At 40.6% G+C, this 25,563-nt stretch overlaps 2 protein-coding genes across 3 annotated transcripts; one reads left to right on the forward strand and one right to left on the reverse strand.

Moving 5' to 3' along the window:
* Positions 1-151: 151 nt before the first annotated feature.
* LOC116058165 (unconventional myosin-XIX) lies at positions 152-22,213 on the reverse strand. The gene is made up of 24 exons (XM_031310873.2): positions 21,931-22,213; positions 20,160-20,307; positions 18,566-18,714; positions 18,093-18,206; positions 16,818-16,950; positions 16,662-16,731; positions 15,902-16,004; positions 15,701-15,797; positions 15,525-15,601; positions 15,013-15,103; positions 14,210-14,375; positions 13,451-13,524; positions 13,221-13,342; positions 10,393-10,506; positions 9,517-9,693; positions 9,293-9,430; positions 8,508-8,615; positions 8,321-8,391; positions 8,150-8,229; positions 6,546-6,709; positions 4,932-5,061; positions 4,094-4,179; positions 2,707-3,033; positions 152-1,414 (listed from the first exon to the last, which is right to left on the reverse strand). Exons 1-24 carry the CDS (start codon positions 21,982-21,984, stop codon positions 1,301-1,303), a joined length of 2,907 nt encoding a protein of 968 aa, XP_031166733.1. The 5' UTR covers positions 21,985-22,213; the 3' UTR covers positions 152-1,300.
* pigw (phosphatidylinositol glycan anchor biosynthesis, class W) lies at positions 9,827-24,933 on the forward strand. Of its 2 annotated transcripts, XM_031310874.2 has the most exons (4): positions 9,827-9,831; positions 15,624-15,628; positions 22,657-22,717; positions 23,235-24,933. In XM_031310874.2, the coding sequence occupies exon 4, from the start codon at positions 23,238-23,240 to the stop codon at positions 24,723-24,725; it is 1,488 nt and encodes a 495-aa protein (XP_031166734.1). In that variant the 5' UTR covers positions 9,827-9,831; positions 15,624-15,628; positions 22,657-22,717; positions 23,235-23,237; the 3' UTR covers positions 24,726-24,933. The 2 variants fall into 2 exon arrangements, with proteins under 2 accessions (XP_031166734.1, XP_031166735.1); XM_031310875.1 differs by lacking the exons at positions 9,827-9,831; positions 15,624-15,628 and having other exon boundaries at positions 22,336-22,672.
* The last annotated feature ends 630 nt before the right edge of the window (positions 24,934-25,563 follow it).

A 25,563-nucleotide genomic window follows, 5' to 3' on the forward strand; every position in this document is an offset into this window, starting at 1 on the left:
AAGATATGCTAGAATCAACAGAGCTGTCCCGGAAGGTTACGTATGTTTAGGATCAAAAGCTAGGATGACAAACAATCAGTGTTAAGTTACATTAGTCATTTTTTTGTAACAATATAGCAAAAAGATGTTTTTGAAAAAGAAAACTTGATGGCTATAATGAGACATTTGTTCTCCCACATGAAACACTAGTGTAAAAATACTTTGGTATGTTATACAGCGCTTGCATTAATGCTTTGGACTGCAGCAGATTAAAATCCACACAGGAAGTGGTTTGGTCAAACATTTTACACATAACGCATATAAGAAAGACCCTTTATCAAACAAAAAAGCAGCAATTTAAATAAACCTGGGTTCATCCTTTCCCTGTTTCACGTAAGTAATGTGTCAGCTTGTTCATGTCTGTCTGTTGATGTATGTGTGGTTTTAATGTGCAATATGTGCTTTACATGTGCAAAACTTGCTTAATTACCCCCCCCATTACATCTGCAATCATATCTGCATCTGACCCATGTGTTTTTACACCAAAAATAAATCTATAAAATCACACATAAATAATCATCCTTAAATAAATACACTAGCAGCCCATTTGTCATTTGAGTGTAGATTTTAAGAAAGGCACTCGTCAAAGGTTCAATACTTTGATCAATAGTCAAGATGTTCCAAAGAGGCAGCAATGACACAAAAACCTGCAGTCCTGTTTTTAAAGGCGCTAAGGTTGTGCCATGTCACTTCAGTTCTCCAGACAAAGACTCATAAAAATGATTCTGAGTTTGTCTCGTCCTGCAGTAACATCACCACAACTTACACCCCATTCACTGTTTTCTATATTTCTTATCTTAGATGTGGCAGGTCAGTGGTCAGTGTTTCTGGACAGTCTACTGTCTGAGATTTTGAATTAGAGATGATTTATTTATTTTTTTGTCCCTAGAGCCTGAATGCAACTAAAAATGATTTATGATAAGTAAATCAGGTTCATGGCACAGTGCATTATCTTACCCGACCTCCTGGTGAGTTCAAATATTATAATGCCAGGGTGCAGGTTTCACATCCTTGTAGAACACAAATTGAGATGCAAAATGAAACTTTGGCATTATTAAAAAAAAAAAAAAAAAAAAGTTGGAGTTGTAAATAAAAACTTTAAACACATTTAACAAAATGACATCATAAAATAGCAGGTTTGTTCCCTCTGTGTCAGATTATGGAAGAGCAGATGCTTCCCTGCAAAAACAACTGGGTGCCAGATTGTCCTTAATCTGTGTCCGTGACATCAGCCTTTAGTGTCGTGCATAGGGGAGAACTCTTACAAAGTTTTCTCTAGGAGGATCGCGTTGAGCCCTGTGACGTCACTCTTCATGTCTGGTTGCCTGTCAGCATAGAGTAGTGGAGATCGCCGATAGTGCAGCTTTACAGACCTCTGAGTAGAAAAGGAAAAAGAATCTCATATGACCAGTGGTGGAATCTGGTAGTGCACTTAAGTACAAATGTTGAGGTACTTGTACTTTACTGGAGTCTTTTCTTTTCATGCCACTTTGTACTTCTACTCCACTACATTTCAGAGAGAAATATTGTACTTTTTACTCCACAACATTAAGGCCCTGACACACCAACCCGATTATCGGCCGTCGGACAGTCTGGCGAGGTCGATGACTCGAGTCTGTTCGGTGTGTTCCGCGCCGTCGTCCGTCGGAGGGGTTGTCGGCTTTCATTTTGGCCGACCTGACTTGCTGGGTCGGAGGGCGGGCAGTCGGACTCAATGACCAATGTGATTGGTGGAGTGCTAACCCGGAAATGGGGCGGGAACGAGCGGGATGAGTGACGAACGCCTCTCAAAATCTGATGAAAATCTTTTAAACTGACCTTTGTCAATCTGAAATGAAGACAGATTCAGCAACTGTATGGCCTATTTCTCGCTTAAAATGTTTTCAGAAACACATTTCAGTGAACTATTTTCGTAAAATACGAGATTGTATTTCGAACAAGCCGCCATTATCGGTCAGCTGGAGAAGCCAGACCCACGTGACGCGTTCGTCATTTCCGGTTTTCATTTTTTGTATTACGTCTCACATATTACGTCGTGCGTAATGTGCGCACGCACAGAACTTATGCTCAAGTCGGCGTCGCTTCGGTGTGTTCCAAGGCACTTTTTGGACCTCAGGGAGCCGACTGATCAGTCCGACTGCCTTTTCTGCCGACGGTCAGCCGTCGGGTTGGTGTGTCAGGGCCTGAAGTCTCACAGCTTTAGTTACTAGTTACTTTACAAATTAAGAATTACAATTGCACACTAAACACATGTAGTTTATAAAATACCAAACAATATAACGGCCTACAAGTCCAGCTGAAATGATTAGACGATTAAACACTGAATGTTTTTGAAGCTTTTCTTGACACTTTTAACGCTAATTTTTGGCGCTTATGAAGCTTGTTTTGACGCTTTCATTTCCAGTTTCTAAAATGTGAGGAGTTTTCTGTGTTGAGTACTTTTACTTTTAATACTTTAGGCATATTTTCCTGATGATACTCACATACTTTTACTTAAGTAACATTTTCAATGCCGGACTTTATTTGTAACAGATTTTTACACAGTCTGGTGTTAGTACTAAAGGACCATAATACTTCTTCCACCACTGCAAATACCCAATCATAAAAATCATCCAGATGATAAAAACGTATGGAGATTTAACAGAACTTGTGTGCATGTGCCCTTACCTTTGGTTGAGCCCGTATGGAGGCTAGTCCCTGGGAGTACTGGTTTGGCTCCACCTTATACCCCCCTCTGGTGGAGGGCAGGCTGAGGGAGGCCATCACAGACATCATCTTCTGGAAGCCTGTGGCTGTCATAGACATGGTGATGGACGGGGCCGAGGCCAGAGCCAGGCCCATGGGCCACCCACGCACTGTGACAGGCTCCTGGATGGAGGAGAGCTGCACCAAACCCCGCTCCCTGATAACAGGGTCCAATGCTGGCGCATCATCCGCCCTCACAAAGTCCTTTGCATCATCCAGTTCTGCCTCAGCCAAGGATTTCAATAGGGCCTGCCATAAAAACAAAACTTAATTTACATATTATCCATAACTCCATGTTTTTTTATGTGTTCATTTAGTGCCACTAGACATTAATAAACGTTGCTGTACATGCACCAGTCAGCCAAAAGGCTATAAGGTCGTCCCTGGAGAGATTTAGCACTGCTCTCCTATAACATCCTCAGACTCAAGATGGACAGTTAAAAAAAGTCAATGCAGCAGAACCCTTTTAGTCCACACATTCTGATTCCTTGTCAAAGCTGGCCCTACGTTACCTATAATGCAACTCAACCATCAAAAGATTTGAATGTGTTATGATATAGAGCTCAACAGTGTGGTTCCGGAAGTAAGGATTTTGATTATCAGCCATAATGTCCAAACCATCCGAGGTAGAGTGACCACGATCTCCGAGGTTGTGAAACGAAAGTTTTTTTGCTCCTGTAGAAGCTAGAAGTCTGAATGAAATCAACCTTGTTTTCAGAAAAAACATGTTTCATTCGCAATCTTATGGAGAAATACTACACTACCCACAATCCTAAGCGTAACAGCGACGTCTCTTAGTGGATTGGTGGAACTTGTTACCGAACCCGCAAACGGCTAGAGCGAGCGTCTACCGTTGAAGTCTATGATCGTTTCTGTACACAGTCTTGTACCTTTGCCTTTTTTGCCGTTTTCAAAATGTTATTTTGTGCCAAATCAAATGTTTTATGTTCACGATTCATCTCGTAGCTGGTTGGCTTGGTTCCAGGCTTCAAACTCTTGAATATAAGCATTAAATGAAACGTCAATGGAGATATTGAACGGGGAAAAACACTTCCGAAACCAGAGCCTTTAAAAAAAGTGGGCGGTCACTGTTGAGCTCTATTAGCAGCAATGTAGCCTCAGGCAGAGATGAGGAGTGTATTTTCAGACTTGTAGTCTTCAGCCCCAACTGACGCTGACTCAAGTGACATCACTTGAGGATATTTATCAGATTTCGTGCAGCTCGCACTGGAGCCACAGAGTATAGTTTGAGCCATGAAGAATGAGCAAGAAAACACAAGATATGATATGTATTCTTTCCAAATCTCACCCTCCACTTCCTCCAGGTGTTCTGGATGACTGCAGCTGCTCTGTTCCATCTCTGGACCCGCCTCCTGACCAGCCAGGACCGCAGCGCTGCAGCAGGCACAAAACACAGTCATTCCATTAGCAAGCCATTCATTCTGCAAGTGGAATCTGTGCATTGTGAGGACAAATGTTTATGTACTCCCATTCAGAGTATCAGAACAACCCCTGTCATTACCATTTAATAGGACTGTAACGATGCTCTTAGATCGGTTAAAAATCGATATAAATGTGTAAAGATTACAACCGGTTGAGATAAAAAAAACTTAAAATAAAACGAATTCTGATGCAAACGGCCTAGGGCTTAATCTACTATTGATTTCACTTGTTTGACTTCAGATGTCAATACGTGTTCTAAGTTTATTTATTTGAAGAGATTTTGTTCTATACATTTAGTTATTTTGATGTTAAAAATCTTATTATCCATTTTTTATTTAATTGTTATTTAAGATAAAATACAATTTCTGTTGCACTTTTGATGAGAGGACACATCTGTTGTTTTGCACAGTTTATATAAATAAAGGAATAGTTTTCAGTCATTTGTCTACAGCTCATTCTGTTAAAATAAATTGTGAGAAAAGCGTATTGTGAACTTAAAATCGTGAATGGTATGGAATCGTGAGTTGAGTGCATCCTTACACCCCTAACATTTAATCAAATGTGCTGTTGTGACAGCTTATGATGCCGTTGATAGGATAAACAGTGTCAGCCTGCAAACATGGTGTACAGACTCAGTGTAAGTGAGGCCACAGAGCTCTACTGATTCCACTAGGTAGTAGCTGGCCAGGGCATTAGGGGTTTACCTGCTTGGATAAGAGTAGCAGACTGCTGGCGGGCGTGACATCTGCGGCGCTGGTACCGCTGCCAGCAGCACTGAATTGAGAAGGCACACTGAGACAGGATCTTCTTCCTCTGATCCTCCAGCAAATCTAGCTGTGAGACAACAGCCACACAGGTCAGCACTCCAAAAAAAGACCAGAGAGCCCTTATTTACTTTACAGGACTGGTAAGTAACTAAAGTAGGGCTGCACAACATCGTTTTTTTTAATCGTCATCATGATATCAACTGATGCAAGAAACACATTGCGATAGGCTGTGAAATATTACGAAAGGCACTCCGAGATTTTTTTGTTAGTTGAAAGAAAATATCAGTAGAAAACTGCACTTTAAAATGTGACTGTCACTTTTTTTAGTGCTGCCTTTATTGTTCAATTCAATGATCAATTTGTTCAATAAAATAAATGATTTCCTTTCATTTGTTTTAAATTCAACAAGCAATTTGTTGTATTTTAGCAGAATACTGAAAGCAGCAAAAATGCAGAACTGAGTACACTTTAAGTTATATTGTTATCGCAATATTCAACATTATCGCATGTCTTCCTCATGTTGTGCAGCCCTAAACTAAAGCACCCAATGAGGGCAATATTACCAGATTGGAAAAGTATTCTAGCCTAGAAATCTAGACACACCCTAGCGACAGCAAATGTAATTTGCAGCCAGGGGGGTCTAGGCACTCTCCGTTGGCTTGCGAGATAGAAAAACCAAACTGGCCGGGCCAATCACACTGTGTATAGAGTCAGTGGGCGGGCTTATGGCTAATACTGCTGGCGAACAGCGGCCTTTCGAATTGGCTTTGGCCGCGACTCTGGAAGACTTGGAGTTAAGCTTTTCTTTGAGAAAAAAACAAAGAACGACACTGAAGTCATTCTTAACAAAGGAAGATGTGTTCGGAGTTTTGCCGACCGGATACGCATGAAGTTTAATCTATCAACTAGCTCTGCTACCTTCTTCGTTGCTCTGGTTGGTTGTAGCGCTATCCTATTGCGTGCAGAGAGAATTTGAAAGACAACCATTTATCCCGCCCCTCGGATTGAGCCCTGTCAATGGTGAGTTCCCAGACCCAACATCCTGATGTGGGTCTGGCTTGTCAGGCTAAAAGAAATACGTAGTACATTTGCAAATTACTTCCCAAGCTTCCAAGTTATACATACAAATTATGTGTGAGGAGTAGGGCTGCACGATATGAGGAAAATATGTGATAACGTTGTTGAATATCGCGATAACGATATTACTTGCGATAAATAAACAGATATTAAAGTGTACTCAGTTCTGAATTTCTGCTGCTTTCAGTATTCTTAAATACAACAAATTGCTTGTTGAATTTAAAACAAAAAAAGGAAATCATTTCTGACATTCTTTTTTATTGAATGTTTAACAAATTGAACATTGAAGAAAAAAAGAATGACATTTTAAAGTGCAGTTTTCTACTGATATTTTCTTTTAACTGACACAAAAAAATCTCAGTGTCTTTCGCGATGTGTTTATTGAGTCAGTTGATATCGCGATGACGATAAAAAAAGATATATTGTGCAGCCCTAGTGAGGATACCTACATATGTACAGTATATAATTACTGACCATCGATTGGGTAAGAAAAACTTTAGTCCTTCCACAGTGCACCCATGAATTGGGTTTTTCACTGTCAAGTTTGTGCGAGGGGTCAAACGCCTTGTGCTGTAACACGACCCTGAGGAGCTTCTCCACCTCTTGCCGAAAAACGTTGTTGCTGTCAGCCTCCACATCTGAGACAGAGAGAAATTGAAATTAGAGTGAAGCCCTGGAGACATCATTCAGGTAAGGGCAGAGCAGCAATGCAGCTGTCTAGAGATTCCCTTTTACCACATAGTATTTGTCTGACAGTATGCCAACAGGGTAAGCGTTTGAGCACAGAGAAATCCATCCGAATCAACAGCACAGCTTCCCCAGACACTGAATGATTCCACTGAATTCAATGAACCTTTCAAAGCTGATCATAGTTGGCAGCATTCAGGATTAGTGAGCAGCTTACTTCAACATTCATACAACAAAACTCAAGTCTCGAGTCTACAGCCATGCTGGCACTGTGAGCCTGTACTTGAGCTAAATGCTAATGGAAATGTTAACATGCTGATGTTTAGCAGCAAGTATTGAACTTAAAAAAACAGTTTAACAAATCAACAGTGAAACCACCTTGACCTGTGAAATTTCCCTACATACTTTTACTGTTTGAAAAAAAAAAAATGTATTCAGATCACAAGACAAAATAAGAGTTTAGTTGCAAAACGTAATGTGCAAAATAATTGTTTTTCTCGATTACTTTGTTTTTGTTGATCATTAGGAGGCAAAATCGTAGTCGCGATGACATTTTGATTAATTGCACAGTCCCACCATGTTCATTATCTTAGTTCAGTGTGCAGTGGCATGCTAACATTTGCTAATTAGCACTAAACACAAAGTACAGCTGAGGCTGATGGAAATGTGATTAGTTTTGCAGGTATTGAGTCATAAACCAAAGTATTGGACAAATTACAATTTTAAAGATTTTTGGGGGCTTTTTGGCCTTTTATTGATAAGACCGATGAAGACCAGAAACCGGGTAGAGAGACGGGGAACGACATGCACTGAAAGGGCTGCGGGTCGGACTCGAACCCGGGACCGCTGCGGTAAGGACAGAGCCTTAGTACATGGGATGCACGCTCAACTAGGTCAGCTACCAGGGCGCCTGACAAATTACAATTTTGACCTCCTGGTGGCGCGACAGGAAAAGTCAGGGCATCACCAAAGTCAGTAAGATACATCCCCTGGGGACATCGAATGTCTGTAGAAATTGTAATAGCAATCCATCCAATAGTTGTTGACATATTGAGCAGTGTGTTAAGATGAATACAGTTCAAGCACACACTAATCAGGAATGAGTAAAAAAAAACATGAAACAACATGCAAAGCAAGCTCTGATAGACAGAGGTGCATGCATTTACCTGGAAAGTTCATAAGAAGTTGCACATTTTGTTAGAAAGTCCTGTTTGTATACACCAAGTGGAAAAAGTCCCCAGGAAAGTAGAGAACTGAGGATCACATACTAATAGGGCAAATGAAGGAAAATGTGAATAACAGACCTAAAGAGAGGAAAGAATCACTCTTTGTCCACAGTAAACATGCCAAAATTGACCTTAAATCGATCCCGCAAAACAAATTGAACTTACCAACACAATGACTCCCCGACTTGAAATGTGAATATTTTTCTATCAGTCCGTAGCGTTGCATGAAGCCTTTGAAAGGAATTCTGTACAACAGAAATGACAAGTCAGCCAACATTCAAGAGAAACAAAGCAATACATTAAGATTAAGAGTTGATAGAGAATTTTGTTGTTCACCTTATGGGAAAGCCAGCAGCACTGATATGAATAGTCTCCACAATCCCGCAGGCCTCCAGCTGCATGATAACCTGACAGCAGACAGGGAATAACCATTAAAACCTTTCCTTTTTTGTGAAAAAAAGAAAGCACTGCATCTCATTGTTGTACTGCTGGTGATACTGCTGGAAAAAATTAGAACATCTACCTCCTCCTTTTTGAAGCTCATCGGATTGCAGTCTGGGTTGGGCTTGATGCAGCGAGTGTAGTGAGGAGTTGTGCTGTGGAGGATCTTCATCAGGCTCTCCAGAGAGTTCTACAATCGGACATTAACATCATCAGGGCCATGACTAAACCGTCCCAGGAGGAACTCTACAGGCCTCAACACGCTAATATAACCCTGGCGATAAAGGCCTTTGTTGGCTGTAGAGCTGCACGATATGAGGAAAATATCTAATTGCGATAAGTTTGACTGATATTGCGATATGACTAAGGATATTGGAGGGAATGATCTTCTTCTTTATTTTTTTGGGGCATTTTCGGCCTTTATTTTGACAGGACAGCTGAAGACATGAAAGGGGAGAGAGAGGGGGAATGACATGCAGCAAAGGGCCGCAGGTCGGAGTCAAACCCGGGCCCACTGCGTGGAGGATTAAACCTCTATATATGGGCGCCTGCTCTACCAACTGAGCTATCCGGGGCGCCCGGAATGATCATTTTTGTATCATTATTCTCATTTTCATTGAAAAATATTAAAATGAAAAAAATGAAAATGATTATAGTGTGATCTGTACCAAACAAAATCATGTTTACAGTCTACATAGTCTGTAGGACAGGATTTGTAGGCCGGGAAGTCTCTGCAGCACCACAATACTTCATTCAGAATGATTTGACACATCGTTTGCCCCCCCCCTGCGATTTGGATATGCACTTAGTCCATATGGCGATTTGGATAAAATTGCGATTAATTGTGCAGCCCTAGTTGTCTCCCACCTTGAACTTGGAGACCACAGTGACTTTACTGAGCCCCTTGGTAGTTGGATTCTCAGTTTCGCTGTCGGTGAAGATCTGGTGAAGCAGGGGGCTGTCAGACTTCTGCAGCAGGTTAATAAGCTCTGGTGGCACTGGGTCCTAAAACACAGAATCCAGCAGGAGATGAGTGGATGCCGGCGGTCAATCTTCGGAACACAATTCAAAAGGTTTTTTTTAATACACACCTTGTTTTTCTCCACCATCCCCTCCATCTGGTAGTTGACTTTGCCAGCGTAATGGGCCACGGTGAAGTGTGGCTCCTTGCTGAACTTGTCCCAGCTGATGTTGGCATTATCACCGAGCTCCTTCTCCAAACGAACTCTGAATGTCTTTGGGTCCGAGGCTCGATTAAGACGACTCTCCTATGGGACAGGTATGTAAAAAGTTTTCAACCGCCACGTAGTGCAGAATACATATATTTAATGATAAATTAATGTACAGATTAACCAAGAAAATGACTGCATGGAAACAAAGTGTCAAAAGGTAATTACTTGTATGCTGTTCTATTAAAAATGACACTGTTAAAAGACAAATCCATAAATTGTATTAGTTCTTTCAAAAGAATATGATTTAAATGAAATTCGGTATAAATGTTCTCTCTAATGGGAAAAAATGTTGGATGAAGCACTTCCTTGGAGACAGGTGTATAGATTGATTTTACGTTGTGTGTCAATACCCGTTATGGGGTGAAAATCAAAGAGATGGTTAGGTTTGTATTCTATTGCCTTGAGTACTGTATCCCGTACAAACAATAATACTTGGCGATTTAAGCAAACATTAAACGAAATCAAATTAAATTCATGTTTAATTTGAAGAAGAAAGAGAGTTTGACTTCTGTTGCTTTACGTTCGCTTGTTATCACTATTTTATTTTGGTGGGCGTTAACAGCAAATGGGCCAGAGAAGTTATGGAATTGTCCAAGTTTTTTTGTTTGTTTTGCCATTATTAGTGTGTGCTGTTGCGTTTGCTTTTGAGTGTGTGGGTTATGCAAGTTATTTTTATCAGATAATTAAACAATAATAATAATAATAATAATAAACGCAAGAAAATGACCAGCATACCTCATTAAGTAGAGAAAACACACCGACAGGGCTTCTCTCTAGAAGATCCAGACAGCTCTGGTTGTCTTTGTATTTGACAAAGGACCACTCCAACCCCTCTGACACATATTCCTCCTGGGAAAAGCAGAGATAAAAGCAGAAGGATTCAAGTAACAAAATACATTTCTTCACATTACAAAAGGTACGACAAGTTGTTCTGTTGATGATCAACAGAGATTTCATAACGACTGAAGAAGCCTCCTGAATGTCTGAGGCCTGCACGTCCACACAACCAGCAGAGAAACGGCGGCTCTCGTGAGATCTGAGCATGGAAACAGAGAACTGATGGATGTACAGGACTATCCATTTTCGTAGGCTCCAGCCCAGCGTTGCACATACTGTCATTCAGGAAAAGGATGTTGAGATTGTTTCTCATAAATACTTGGAAACCATTATTGATAATACATTATGTTTTGAACCCAACACCGATGCTGTCCAGCAGAGGCTTTTCTTTTTAAGAAAAATGAAGTCATTCAAGGTATGCAATGTTTTAATGACTTTGTTTTACCAGTGTTTTACTGAGTCTGTCCCTTTTGCATGGCGGCTTGGTAGGGCAGTCTTCCATTGGCTGGTAAAAACAGACAAGCAAGGCTGGTCAAAGTGGCGGGTAAGGTGATTGGGGTGCAGCAAGCCCAGCTGCAGGAAATGTGTTGTAAGCGTGTCACCTGCATGGCTCAACAAATTCTTAACTGCCCTAACCACACCCACTTTTTAAGAAATTTGGTCTCTTGCTCTCTGGCCGCCATTTCAGAATGCCCAGAACAATAACATGGCGTGCCAGGGCTTTTTTTATTCCTGTGGCCATTGAGAAGCTTAATTTGATTCATTAAAGGTCCTATGACATGCTGCTTTTGGATGCTTTTATATAGGCCTTAGTGGTCCCCTAATACTGTATCTGAAGTCTCTTTTATATAAGCCTTAGTGGTCCCCTAATACTGTATCTGAAGTCTCTTTTATATAGACCTTAGTGGTCCCCTAATACTGTATCTGAAGTCTCTTTTATATAGACCTTAGTGGTCCCCTAATACTGTATCTGAAGTCTCTTTTATATAGACCTTAGTGGTCCCCTAATACTGTATCTGAAGTCTCTTTTATATAGACCTTAGTGGTCCCCTAATACTGTATCTGAAGTCTCTTTTATATAGGCCTTAGTGGTCCCCTAATACTGTATCTGAAGTCTCTTTTATATAGGCCTTAGTGGTCCCCTAATACTGTATCTGAAGTCTCTTTTATATAGACCTTAGTGGTCCCCTAATACTGTATCTGAAGTCTCTTTTATATAGGCCTTAGTGGTCCCCTAATACTGTATCTGAAGTCTCTTTTATATAGACCTTAGTGGTCCCCTAATACTGTATCTGAAGTCTCTTTTATATAGACCTTAGTGGTCCCCTAATACTGTATCTGAAGTCTCTTTTATATAGGCCTTAGTGGTCTCCTAATACTGTATCTGAAGTCTCTTTTATATAGACCTTAGTGGTCCCCTAATACTGTATCTGAAGTCTCTTTTATATAGACCTTAGTGGTCCCCTAATACTGTATCTGAAGTCTCTTTTATATAGGCCTTAGTGGTCCCCTAATACTGTATCTGAAGTCTCTTTCCCGAAATTCAGCCTTGGTGCAGAATTACAGCCACTAGAGCCAGTCCCACAATGAGCTTTCCTTAGAACGTGCCATTTCTGTGTCTGTAGCTTTAAATGCTAATGAGGAGGCAAGCTAAAGGGATGTGGACTAAGGCATGGATACCCGACCCAAGCCCGACGGGCCCGAGCCGGGTTCGGACAGATATTTAGAAATGATGGTCGGGTTAGGGTCGGGCTCGGTCACATCAGCGTGATAAGGCATTTGTTGTAAAATGGTGCTGCGGCTCCTTTAAGAGAGCTCAGTGTGTGTGTAAAGTGGGCAGAAGAGAAATAAAGAAAAGAGGAAGCAGACGTGTAGATGCGACCGAGCAGAGTTGGTGGAATAAGTTTAAGTTTTGTACACAGTGTGTCCGGTGTCCGAGATAAACCCCAGACTGAAAGCCAAGTTCATTCATCTGCTCACCAGAAACGGGATTTTAACCCCGACGTTATATAATGTCGGCCCTGGAGGTAGGCCTACCGAGTCTCCCCTGGTTTTCTGATCACGGTCGGAATCGAAGCAATCAGGAAAGGTTAACACATTGAACATTTTAAATTAAACAGCTTATTAACGTGCGCTTGTTCCCCCGTGTGTGCTGATGCGCTCATCTGTTGACATTTCCGGCAGAGAAAGGGGAGGTAACCTTGCTCCTTAGGAGGACACATAGGGAAGATTCCAGATCGGCCCATCTGAGCTTTCATTTTCTCAAAGGCAGAGCAGGATACCCAGGGCTCGATTTACACCTATCACCATTTCTAGCCACTGGGGGACCATAGGCAGGCTGGGGGAACGCATATTAATGTTATAAAAAAACAACTCAAAGTGAAATTTTCATGCCATGGGACCTTTAACTTGCTTGCTTTTATGTGTATCCGTGTTAGATAGCTTGGATTGATTATTTATTTATTCCATTCAAGTTTTACTTGACTCTGTACAGCACTTAACATGTATTAATTTACTGTGCTGTTTCTAATGTTTTAAGTTTGGTTTTTTTTAACTTCTGGTTCAGTGTGGCAGGTGTACCTTATTTTCATTGGTGGTGTAGAATAGTTCTGTATTTGTCGCTGTTGTCAATATTTTTACAATTGCCATCGTCCTCGATGTGATTTTTGATGCCTGCTGCGGATCAAATTTCCTTCGGGATAATAAAGCTGAAAGTTGCGTTGTACCTGCTGAGCTCGGAGATAATGAGCCACAAAGTGCTGCTGCAGTTTCTCATTGGCGTAGTTGATGCACAGCTGCTCCAGGTTGTTGATCTGGAAACACTCGAACCCGTACACATCTAGAACTCCTGGAGATCACAGAGTGGAGAGGACTGCGTGAGCTTACGAAAAGAAACTACTAATACAAATAGATATGTATTCATATTCCATGAAGTAAAAGACACCAATGCTTTTACCTATGAAGTTGCACCATGTGGATGTGCCTGCACATATGCTGTTGTTGATGAATGTAACCAACCACTCAAATAATCTGTGGGAAAAAAAGACACAAACTCTTACTCCAAAAGATAAAGGGCTTGTGAATATAAAGAGTGATTAACAGACATATCTTCATCACTGTTTACTGTAAACAAAGGGGCATGATGGTTTCACCTTCGAGTGTTTCGTGGAAAGTAGGGCTGCACGATATGAGGAAAATATGCAATAATGTGGTTGAATATTTGCGATATCGATATTACTTGCGATAAATAAACAGATATTGAAGTGTACTCAGTTCTGCCTTTCTGCTGCTTTCAGTATTCTGCTAAAATACAACAAATTGCTTGTTGAATTTAAAACAAGTGAAAGGAAATAATTTCCAACATTCTTTTATTAAACAAATTGATCATTGAATTGAATATAAAAGGCACCGCAAAAAAAGAATGAAAAAGTTTTAAAAGTGCAGTTTTCTACAGATTTATTTTTTCAACTAACAAAAAATCTCGGAGTGTCTTCCGCGATGTGTCACAGACTTTCGTGATGTGTTTATTGCGCCAGTTGATATCGCGATGACGATAAAATAAAAAGATATACTATGCAGCCCTAATGGAAAAGGAGTGTTTGACAACGACCGAGTCTTAGTCGCAGGACAAAAACAAGTTCCTGCATGACCAGTCCTTTTTCACATAATATTATCACATTGCTGTGTTATTTGACGATCAAATCCTCATTCTTACTGGGCGTAGATGGCCTTGGCCAGGCAGTCTCTCCTCATGCTGCACTCTGCCTGGGAACAGGGCTTGAGAACACTCTGCTTCCCCGCCTTCAACGTCCTCACTCTAAAACACATCTGAAGCTCCTCAGCAGGGACACACAGCAGCTCCGCGGCCCTCTGCAAGAAGTCTAACACAGGCACGAGTGGAAGCTGTTAACTATGTACAGGGTTTCCCCCAGATAAGTTGTTTAGCCCAGTGGCAAGTGTCTTTTTTTTTGACAAGGGGCCTGCCTGGGGCCAGTCATAGACTGATAGCAGCATTAATGTAGAGCTCAATAGTTTCTGTGATAACAGAATCATGGAAGGAATTGCGAAATTGAGAATTTAAAAAAAGCTATAAAACAGATTCCATAGGGCCCTACATTAAGTCAGTGTTAAAAGCTAACTGGAGATTTGAAAATATGACTACATCTAAGTTTCCAACCCCCAACTGTAACTAGTTTAAAAACGTTTTAAAAATACATTCAAATTTCTTCCTCCCAGTGCCTTAGGCCTGGTGGGGGGCAACTTAGGTGTATTGCCACCAGGCTTGCAATACACTGGTGGCATGTTTGATGTAGCATGTTTGTTGGGAGTTATTGTCAGGGAGCGGGGTGTCAGGGAATGTATTCTTGAATCCAGCAGCATGACACATGATCGTGCAACCTGTATGTATCTTTTAAAAGAATGCCCTTGAGCATCATTCTGTATTTATTTATTAAAGGAGATTTTGAGCAACTTAATAACTGGAGGTGATGAGAGTTGTTTAAATATCATATCCAATACCTTTGGACTGTTCATCTAGGTTACATGGTTGTGATTCATCCGTTGAAGAGGAGAAATTCAAATTCCCCAACTGCAGAATCCCTGCTAATATCTGTAATGCATTGCAACAAACAGAGAAATTCAATTCTATGCTAACAGAAAAAGAAAGACAATGAAAAAATATATTTTTTCAGCATTCCTGAGCAGTATATAAACATTTAATAAACAGTTTATAACACTGTATGTATGAAACTACACCACAATGTAGTTGTAAGCAGATGTAAGTGTTTATTCATCATCTCTTCCTGTGGGCACACATAACTGGATGCTGGTGTATAAACAGATAATGGCTATGGCATAAAACACAGTTGTAATCTTCATAGGAGAAGTTATCATTGATGACAAATACTGTATATTAATACATCTGCTTACAACTACATTATAGTGTGTTAGAAACTAGCCATTACATGTTTCTATAGTGTTTAAAAATGTTAAATAGAGGGGGTTAAATCTAAGTCAGATGAGTACCTTACCTTAAATATTTGTCTCTGCCTTTCTGCATTAATGCCCAGATGAACCATTGCCGCGACAGTCTCAAGAAAACAATCCTCTATAAAACATTACATGAAAAGAACTTGTGAGAATCCCAAATCCCTATAGAATAAAAGACAAAAACATGCCTAAATATACATGAAAAATAAAGACCAACCCTCCAATGTTTTTTCAGAATTTGGCAGCCACACAAAGTGTTGGCCACATGGCATCTTCCACTCCTTTCTCTGCTCATCCGTGGCCCCTTTCATCATCTGGAAAAACAATATGCTCTCAGCATTTACATCTGCTTTACATATGAATGGGTCAATATTAAACTAATATACACACATAAGGTTTTGTGCGGCCGTTAACTCACCTGGTAAAATATGTGGAAGTTCCTCTCATTAGCCAGTTGGCAAGCCACCCTGGTCTTCTCGAGCAAATATGTTTGCACGGACGCCCCCACTAACAGCTGACATCTTCATGTAAAAATAACATGTTGAACTGATTAAACTGAACTGTACACTGATGATACGTTTCTCACGTGAAGAGCCGGATTCAATGGAAAGACCACACTAGGCATACTGCATTTTTCGGGCCCCCTCTAAATGGATACTTTTGTTATTTGGTGAATAAACAAGATAACTTTTAACTGCCACATGATTATTATGCCGTTTTATTTATTTAGGTATTTTAATGCATCTGATTTGGGCTTATTTGAAGAAAAAAAACTTGTGTAAAGCCCCTGTTTGATGTTTTCTTTCTTCTTCATTTATCTTTTTCCCCCCCCACTTTGTTGCGCCCAAAAGCATCCCACAAAAGTGGTGTCAGTGTATCGTTATGGCTAGCTAAAACACATTTTCAAGAAATTGGAGTTTTTACTTTACTGTACTTTTTATTAAAACAATATAATAATATATACACTTGAGAACATTTACAATTTAGATTAATTGTTGGATACGAAATTTACATTAAAAAAATATTTTTAAAACTATAAAAAAATATATTTTGACTTTTCCCTTATACTGGACCCCCTAGTGGCAAATGGGCCCGAGACATGTGCCTAGAATGCCTATGCCTAGATCCGGGCCTGGGCGTGATGAAGAAGAAAGTGCAGCAGGATGAATTCTAATTACCTGTCTAGCTGGAGCTGGATGTACTTTCCAAAGCGACTGCTGTTGTTGTTCCGTAGCGTACAGGCATTGCCTACATGGAGAGTAGAGTGTTGACTGAGTGACAGTGCACAGTGGTTATTTTCACATTAACGAGACACTAGCGATCAGTTATCTCACCGAAAGCTTCCATGATGGGGTTGGAGTCCAGCACCCTCCTCTCTATCCTCTCCACTGTGTCCTGACTCTTCAACACTGAGGAGGAGGCCGCCACAGTGGCGTAGTATTTCATCAGGCAGCGAGACGTCCATGTCTATAAAGAAACAAACCACAGGGCCACTAAAGATTGGTTCTACGGACCCTGGGACCCAATTTACAGCCATCACCTCTGTTCTCTGTTTAGGGCTTCAACTAACGATTTAACTGAATCCATTAACCACTTATTTATTTGTTGATCGGTGATCAACTGCCAGTCGCTATTCTGACGATCGCTGTTCATGCAAACTGTCTTCCTTATAGATTTTTCTTGTATTTCTTTAAGAGGCTTCTCGCCGGAGTTCCGCAGCCAGAACCCTGGTGTCACACCCAGACTCACATTAGGAGTCTGTTCTGTTGTGCACAAAAATCGGCGACACATCTAGGGCTGTGCTCGATTGAAGGAATTCGTAGTCGACTAACACTCATTCAATTGTATCGACCAATCGATTAGTTGATTTAATCGACAGATCTGTAAATCTGAGTTTCTCCGCTAAGAGTCACCAAAAGCACCACTTTAATTCTTGTGTTTACCAGAGATGTGCTCGTACGTTTCTTGGAAATAAGTCATTCAGCATGAAAAAAGAATAAAACATGACTAATCGACTAAAGAAGTCTTAGTTGAATAAGACCAAAACGACCGATTAGTCGACTAATCGACTAAGAGGGGGCAGCCCTAGACACATCAGAACGGTAAGTGTAGTTAGCATCTTCTATTTGTTTGCATTGTTGTTGGCTTGTTAGCTTTTAACTGGCAGCGTCTGACAACAGCTAGGATGATATTATATGATATGTGGGTGGGTCTCTCTGTACTGACAAGTCCGCTCTGCACTGAAGGTTTCAGTTTCTTTTCTGGCGTTTGCATATTAGAGAGCGGTTGGCTTTCAAATCTGTGACGCATCTGTGACAAATGATGAACACCTCTCTAGTGACAAACTTTGCACAGATACAAGTCAGTATATAGGTCAGACATTTTAAGGGACATAGGCTTCAGAAAAATACATTTTGGAGTGGAGGGGGTCTTTAAAATTCTTGAAACCAGCCAGCTTATAAATGCGTAATTTAGTCTATATACTGCAAATGGGCAAATACTACAATCTGTGGCATTGTAAGTAAAAGAGCAACTGATAGTTTGAACCCCTGATTGATGTAGCAGGTTACGTTTATTCTGTAAGCTTAACACACTATGTCTTGGTTTACCTTTCCTGCACCGCTCTCACCGCTGACCACCAATGATTGGTTCACTGGCTCCAGCTGGCCCTGAACATTCCTGTAGGCTTCTTCCGCCACAATAAAGATGTGTGGTTTGAACTCCTGTTGGCAAAAAATACAGACTTATTAAGATACTGGCCATTTTTAGACTGCAGGGAGAGCCGCAGGTGCCTTTAAGGGAGGTTCCAGACTTTTATGAGTTTGACTTTGAAGCTGTTTCTGATAAAAGGAGGCAGATGAAGAACCCGAGGATTTATGTTTGACCACAAACCCCCTGAATAAGCCAAACTCTTACAATGCACCCACCGCACCCCCACCCACCCTCAACATCTACACCCCTGCTTGAACCACCATCCATCTTTCCCCACCAACATAATTTTAAAAACTCTATAGAGAAATAAACAGGTACACAAGTAAGCTGAATTACAGTGAAAGACAGCCTTGACTTTGTAAATACATACCTGGGGCTGAGGAGCGCAGTGATACTCCTTCATCACATCCAGAGAGTAGAGGTCTGGGAATGGCTGGAAGGGGTTAAGAGCCACTAAGGTGCAGCCAGCATTGGTGTAAAACACCTTCACACTGTACCTGGCCTGCAGGCATTTCAGCACTACCAGAGGAAAATATTAAGTATCATTAACAGGAAAAAAACACACAAGCCAATATTTTACAGAATAAAACCACCTAAGGCAGTTACAAGAGAACACCAGAGAAGACAGCAGCATTAAAATGGCAAAAATATGTTTCTCTATAATATATACAAAATAACATGATCCATATTTCAGATGTAGCATAATCAGTCCAAGAGCTCTGTAAGAAAACATCTTACAGCAATTCCATGCAGTTAACCTGACCCCTGCTGTTAATAAACTATGCTGTTATGTTGTCTACCTTGAGCTGAGACTAACGCCACCTGAAAATGTAAACTAATGTAATCTTTTCTTCCGAAATGCCAATGACACTATATTTTTATGTCAAGACAAACAATGGAGTAACAATGATTGATAATGAAAAAAATGTTGCACATAGACACTTTAAGATACGAATGCTTCACGTTGGCCCTACTGCATTACAAATATATAAGGAATACAAGAGTTATTGTTTTTGGTGATGCACGTGTCTGCCAGCAAAGTAAGTCATGCCCTTGGTTCACACTTCAGTGAAACTTTGTCCCTCTCAGTGTGTACACTGCAGCGTTTGGGTTGCACAGCAGTCATTCATGCATCACCTTTTTTTTTTTTTTTATCATCCCTGCAGATTTTATCTTGACGCGGTTAAACAATACACAGCAAAATGCTGCAATCCAAGGTGACATGAGCTGGAAAACATTGTTTCACACTGGCTGTGTTTTTGTAAATAAAGACAAAGTTTATGCAACATATCAAACACGCAGCAGCACTCACTGCCATGCAGCGGTAGAGATTTCAAGATGTATGCCATCAAATTCAGTGGAAGGGGTACTTTGTAGAGATGTTCCGATACCGATACCAGTATCGGTATGAATCCGATACTGCCTAAAACGCTGGTATCGGTATCGGGAAGTACTGGAGTTTATGCACCGATCCGATACCACGTAATAAAGCCCTAAAGGAAATCTACGTTAAAGTAGTTTATTTATGTTCTTTTTCCGTTATAACTGACTGTCAAACTGCATAATAAAAGAAGGTTTAACCTGAGCCAGACTGACAACAAAGATAGAAATAATATCACATCCATACAGGGATAGTAGTATACAGTTGTTAAAACATAATAAAATATATGCCACACTGGTATCGGATCAGTACTTGGTATCGGCCGATAGAAGTTTGGTAGCCATCGTAGAAAAAAAGCACAAAAACATCACAGAAAGTGCCAAAATCCTCGGATAAAGTAACAAAAAAGTGACAAAACCTTTGAAAAAGCGAGAAAAAAAGTAGGTGGGCTGAAATGTTTTGTGAACCTAAATTGATATGCGGGCCAGATCAAAATCTACGAGGGGCCGGATTTGGCCTGCGGGCCTTGAGTTTGACACATGCGCTCTAAAGGGCCTAGTGACATTATAGCCCCATTGGTTACCTGTTGTTGGGGTCACTGGGTTAACTTTGGTGAGGTCGTCATAAGTGTGGAGTTGGTCTTCATCAATGAGGAAGGCCTGAATATCTCCCTCCAATGAATCATTTAGGGCCGGGTGAGGAGAATGGACCTTCTGGACGAATCCTTTCTTCTATGTGAATGAGACAAAGTGTGATATAATATTGTGTTTAAAATATGAGCTGACATCTTGTAAGTCATGCCAAGTAATTGCACATGGCAAACAATAATAAATGAAGCAATTTCTAAAAATAAAACCAGAAATCACACAGCTGTGCCCAAACCTCTGATGTCATCATTACGTCAAGTCTGATCGCAAAGGTAGTATTTTCTAAATAGGGATACATTTCCGAGCTCCATACTTATAACAGTACAGCAAAAATAGATCTTGTTTTGTGCATCAAAATATTTGTTATTATAACATAATGTGGTTTTCATACAATCTGTCAAACGTTCCCGAGCTATGAAGTACTTACAATATCCCATCTCTATGCAATTAAATGTTCACGATTGTATTCTTGGCTTTGAGAAATGTGTCAAACATATAGATTACATAAGTAAATTAAATATTAATTCTTACATGACATGCTAGTTTTATTGACACACTTTAGATACCTAAAAAATATTAAATAATAAATAGTATTACATGGGCAATGCTACATGTATTTGTTCAGAAACAATTTGATCAATGTGTCATGTGTAATTCATTCAGTCACAATCAATTCAGACTGACAAATGGAGGTCAGCTTTATCCTGCCAAGATCACATGGCCTGGACCTGCCGCCCACCTGACAACTTATTACATCTGTGCAGACAGATTTAATCCAATAGCAGGTAGCCTACATCCCATCATTCTGTAAGGCCATTTTAAACCATGTGAACAGTCCAGTCTTATTGTCATACCTACATGAATAATATCCAAGTACACAATGCATTCAATTGACATATCTAACACATGCATGTTATAGCAGTTTGTTATAGCAGTGTATATCGTGTTATAGCAGTGTGTTATATAATGAAACAGTAAGTGGCTGAAGAACATAAATACTACAAAAATCGTATATAGGTAGATGATGAACAACACATTAAAGTGATTTTTGTGACACCTGGTTATAGTATCCCTCCTCCTGTTCTCATACCAAACTCCAGTCCGAAATCTGGAAATTTAGTGAATTTTGGCAACTATACTTCAATATAGGTAACGTTATTATCTAAATATTTTGAACCACAAAACATTAATGTAAGACAGACTGCAATTTATTGATAGTAACTTTTTCTTCGAGTACATTTAAAAGTGGCCCACAACAATTTTATTTAAGTCACGTTCCTCAGTGTGTGTGTGTGTGTGTGTGTGTGTGTATGTGTGTGTGTGTGTGTGTGTGTGTGTGTGTGTGTGTGTGTGTGTGTGTGTGTGTGTGTGTTACTGTTACCTATGCAAGGTAGAAATACGTTGTCAAATTAAGCCACTACATTTGGCTACATTTCCCCGCATTGTAGGGACTATTTTCATCTGGCGCATTAAACGTTGGATTACGGTATTGTTATTCGGTCACAGGCTCATAAAACATTCTACAACGCGTTTGAATACGAACCAACCAATCAAAGCTGAGAACCGGTTATGTTACATATTATTGATAAAGGTACTCCAGGTCATGTTAACTTATCATTAACTTTTACATTTAAAACTGAAAATGAACACCTCTAAACCACCATTTGAGAAATCGTGGACGGGTCTTCCCCGTGTGCTAACTCTTACCGTTCCCCCTCCATTTCTGTATCCTGCCTTACGTCTGGTGTCCGCAGAACTCATTGATTTTACCGTTAACGTTACCTTTGTGTCTTAAAAGTCAAGGTTTGATAGGAACCACTTCTATATTCTAATAAGGATGAGTTGTGGTTATTCTACAGTACACTGCATTCCTGACCCTCAACATTTTCCATTACTGTCAGAAATTCCTTGAGGACAACTTCCCGTGTCTGCTGCCTGACTGTCCGACTGCCTCCCAAACTCCCAAACCACACATTTATTCCCGCCCTCTTCCTTGGCTCCGCTTCAGGAGCCCAGCTGTCCACCAGTGGTCGGGTAAAGTTTTCTAGAATATAATATCTTTTGGACATACGTTTTTAATGCCACGTATGGATTCAGGACTTCATGTTTTCCAAATTCTATCTAGTTTTCCTTGTGTGTATCCAAACGTCGAGACTCATGAATGACTTCTCTGCATTTATCAATTGCCTGAAATAGATACTAAACCAGAGCTTTTTGACCATATTTCTAAAGTTACTTTTCAGATGCTTATGCTGGAAACTCAAGTCGCGGTTTGTCTGGAAGTTTTCAGAAATCCGAGTTGTCTTGAATGCTTCATGGGGGAAAATACGGAAGCATAGGAGCTCTCTTTTTACTGCAGGCATCCAATGCAGGCATCCTAGTGGGTTAGGCTCGGGACTTCGCGTGACTGTAATACATCCATGCTGTAGATAGGTATGCTGTGAAACAGGTAATTGTGAACCTGCATTTCCGACGCCTAACAGACAAATCCGTGGTAAGTACTGATAAATAGACACACAACTACCTTGGTAACGTATTAAACGTTTTAGTATTGATTCGATAATGTAATGATGATGACTTAATAATGACTCGTGGTAGGTGCTAATGAAAATCCATCCCGTTTACAATGTTCTTTTGTATAGTTACCCAGCTAAAACACGTTTTTGGTTGCGGGAACGTTCCCTGAAGGTTAGGTTTGGTTAGGTTTTGGTTAGCTAGGTTTTGGTTGAAATGGAAAGTCGGTTTAACGTTCTGGGAACGTTAGTTCCCCTAACGTTGTAACTTTTAAGTAACCATAAGCCAACAAACTCAGGCTGCTAACACTTTTTATACCTCTAAATATATGCTAAATCAGAAACTGTACCCATAGGCCTGTAAATTCACCATGGGTGCTGCCATAGCGTCCTAAATGTTCAATTTCCCATTGTCTATTGAACACGTTCATATTCATTTGTCTCTAAATACAGTCCTGTTTCTCTGATGTAGTAAAACGTGAATTTTAATGTTTGCAGGCCATGTCTCAGAGGGACCTGAAGGAAGCGTTTATCAGCAATCTCAATGGGACCAGTCTGCAGGAGGTGGCACTGGGCTCATTTCTCACCCCACTATGTCTCATCAGCAGAGGACTGATTTTGACCCTCTACCATCAGGCCAAAGGGACTCTTCCGCTTCCACTTCCAATGATTTCTCATCTGCTTCTAGACTTCTGTGTGCTTATCCTTCCCCTGGTCCTGTCGTGTACCGTTTTGAGCAGTGTTCTTCACCAGGTCATCTTGAGCCTAGCCTTTGTTTCGGCTTGTGTGTTTTGCTATATCTATCGTGTCAACAGTTCTGCTCAGCACCCACAGAACACTGTCAGCACCTTCCTTCAGAGTCACGTTCAATTCAACCAGGTTCCCTTTGTGACTATCTTTCGAGTGTTTGTGAATGTGAAAACGGCCATCAGCATTCTTGCTGTGGACTTTAGTGTCTTTCCAAGGCGATATGCTAAAACTGAAACCTATGGGACAGGGGTTATGGACTTTGGCGTTGGAGCGTATGTCTTTGCAAATGCCCTTGTCTGTCCAGAGGCACGGGGGAAGAACATCTCAGGATCCAAGATGAATCATATCGCAAAGCAGCTCCTGTCTGTCTGGCCCCTGGTTGTTCTTGGTATGGGAAGGCTAGTGAGCCTCAAAATGTCCGGCTACCATGAGCATGTGTCAGAATATGGCGTCCACTGGAATTTTTTCTTCACACTAGCCATTGTCAGAGTTGTTGCTTCTGTGCTTTTGGCCATTTTACCCGCCCGTCAGTCATGGGTCATTGCCCTTCTGATCAGTGGATTTTATCAGTTCACTTTGGAGACATCAGGGCTGAAGGCTTTCATTATCCATAACAATGACAGAGAAAAGGACTATCTGCATGCTAACAAGGAGGGCATATTTTCTGTAGTGGGCTATGTAGCCATCTACATGGCGGGAGTTCAGGTTGGACTCTATGTGATGCAACCAAGATCCCACGTTAGACAGTGGCTCAAAGCACTTTTTAACCTCTTTTTGGGAAGTTTTGTCCTGTACTCTGCTTTGTACACATGTCAGACACTCGTGGAGCCAGTGTCTCGCCGCTTAGCTAATTTACCTTTCTGCCTATGGAGTGTTGCTCAGTCTTTGTTTTTTATGTCCTGTCTAGGAATAGCGGATATGGTTTTACTGTTTTCCAAAAGAACATCAGGCTGTCACTTTGTACCCTCATCATGGAATTTGTGTAAAAAACAATCAGACTTAGTCTCTGACAAAAAGACAGGTGAGATAGAAAGACACTGTCTTGTCCAAGCTGTCAGCAGGAATCAGTTGTTATTTTTCTTGCTTGCAAATGTCTTGACAGGATTGACCAACTCGATAGTGGACACACTTAGTTGCAGCAGCTCATTTTCAGTGTGTGTTTTGCTGTCGTACATGTTCACGAATTGCTTTGTAATACATGTTTTACATCTTTGTGGAATTACAGTGAAATTCTGGTAAAATTGCATTCATAAAACTACAAGGTTCATTTGTGTAGTTTGAAGGTTTTTGTGGGGTTGGAGTGACAGGCATTCAGGGAAACAATGGGAAAATGAAATGTTATAAGAGGATATGATCTGTAATGCTGATGATACTGTTGTACTATGTTATGTTTATAAATGCATGTCTTGATAAAATGTGTCTCCAAATAAGTGAGGACACAGAGTGTTCTTAAATAATTTGCTTTTGTCTGTTTTTTTTTGTTTTTTTAACAGTTGATTTGTTGCTGCTAAATAATGCATTCTGCTTATATTGGATTGGCCTATATAGAACTGACATCAGCTTACTAGTATTTTAAGACTGGATCAAGTCAGCATCTGAGCTTTTCATAAAAGGGAAATTGTCATTTAAAATGATGCAGCAATTGAACAGCTGTAGTGCTTTTACTTTTCTGTATATTTAGGGACGGCATTAGCTCATTCAGTGGGGACTTGCCTTGGGAACCAGCCGGTTCAAGTCCCCGTACGGACCTAGCTGGTAGCTGGAGAGGTGCCATTTCACCTCCTGGGTGCTGCCGAGGTGGCTTTGAGCAAGGCACCGAACCCACAACTTCTCAGGGTGCCATCCTGTGAGGCAGCCCCCTAGCTCTGACATCTCTCCATACATAATGAATGTGTATAGGTCCTGTTTGTGCATTTGGGTATGTGAATATATATAACAACAGAGTGAAACAATTTAATTTCCCCTTGCAGGATTAAAAAAGTATACATACAGTGCTGCTCATAAGTATTCATACCCATGCTAAAGTTGACTAAAAAGCTAACTGAGATAAGATCCATATCAATGCAAATCAAACCAG

The sequence above is a fragment of the Sander lucioperca genome, chromosome 13, assembly GCF_008315115.2.
Source record: "Sander lucioperca isolate FBNREF2018 chromosome 13, SLUC_FBN_1.2, whole genome shotgun sequence".
Taxonomy (NCBI): Eukaryota; Metazoa; Chordata; class Actinopteri; order Perciformes; family Percidae; genus Sander; species Sander lucioperca.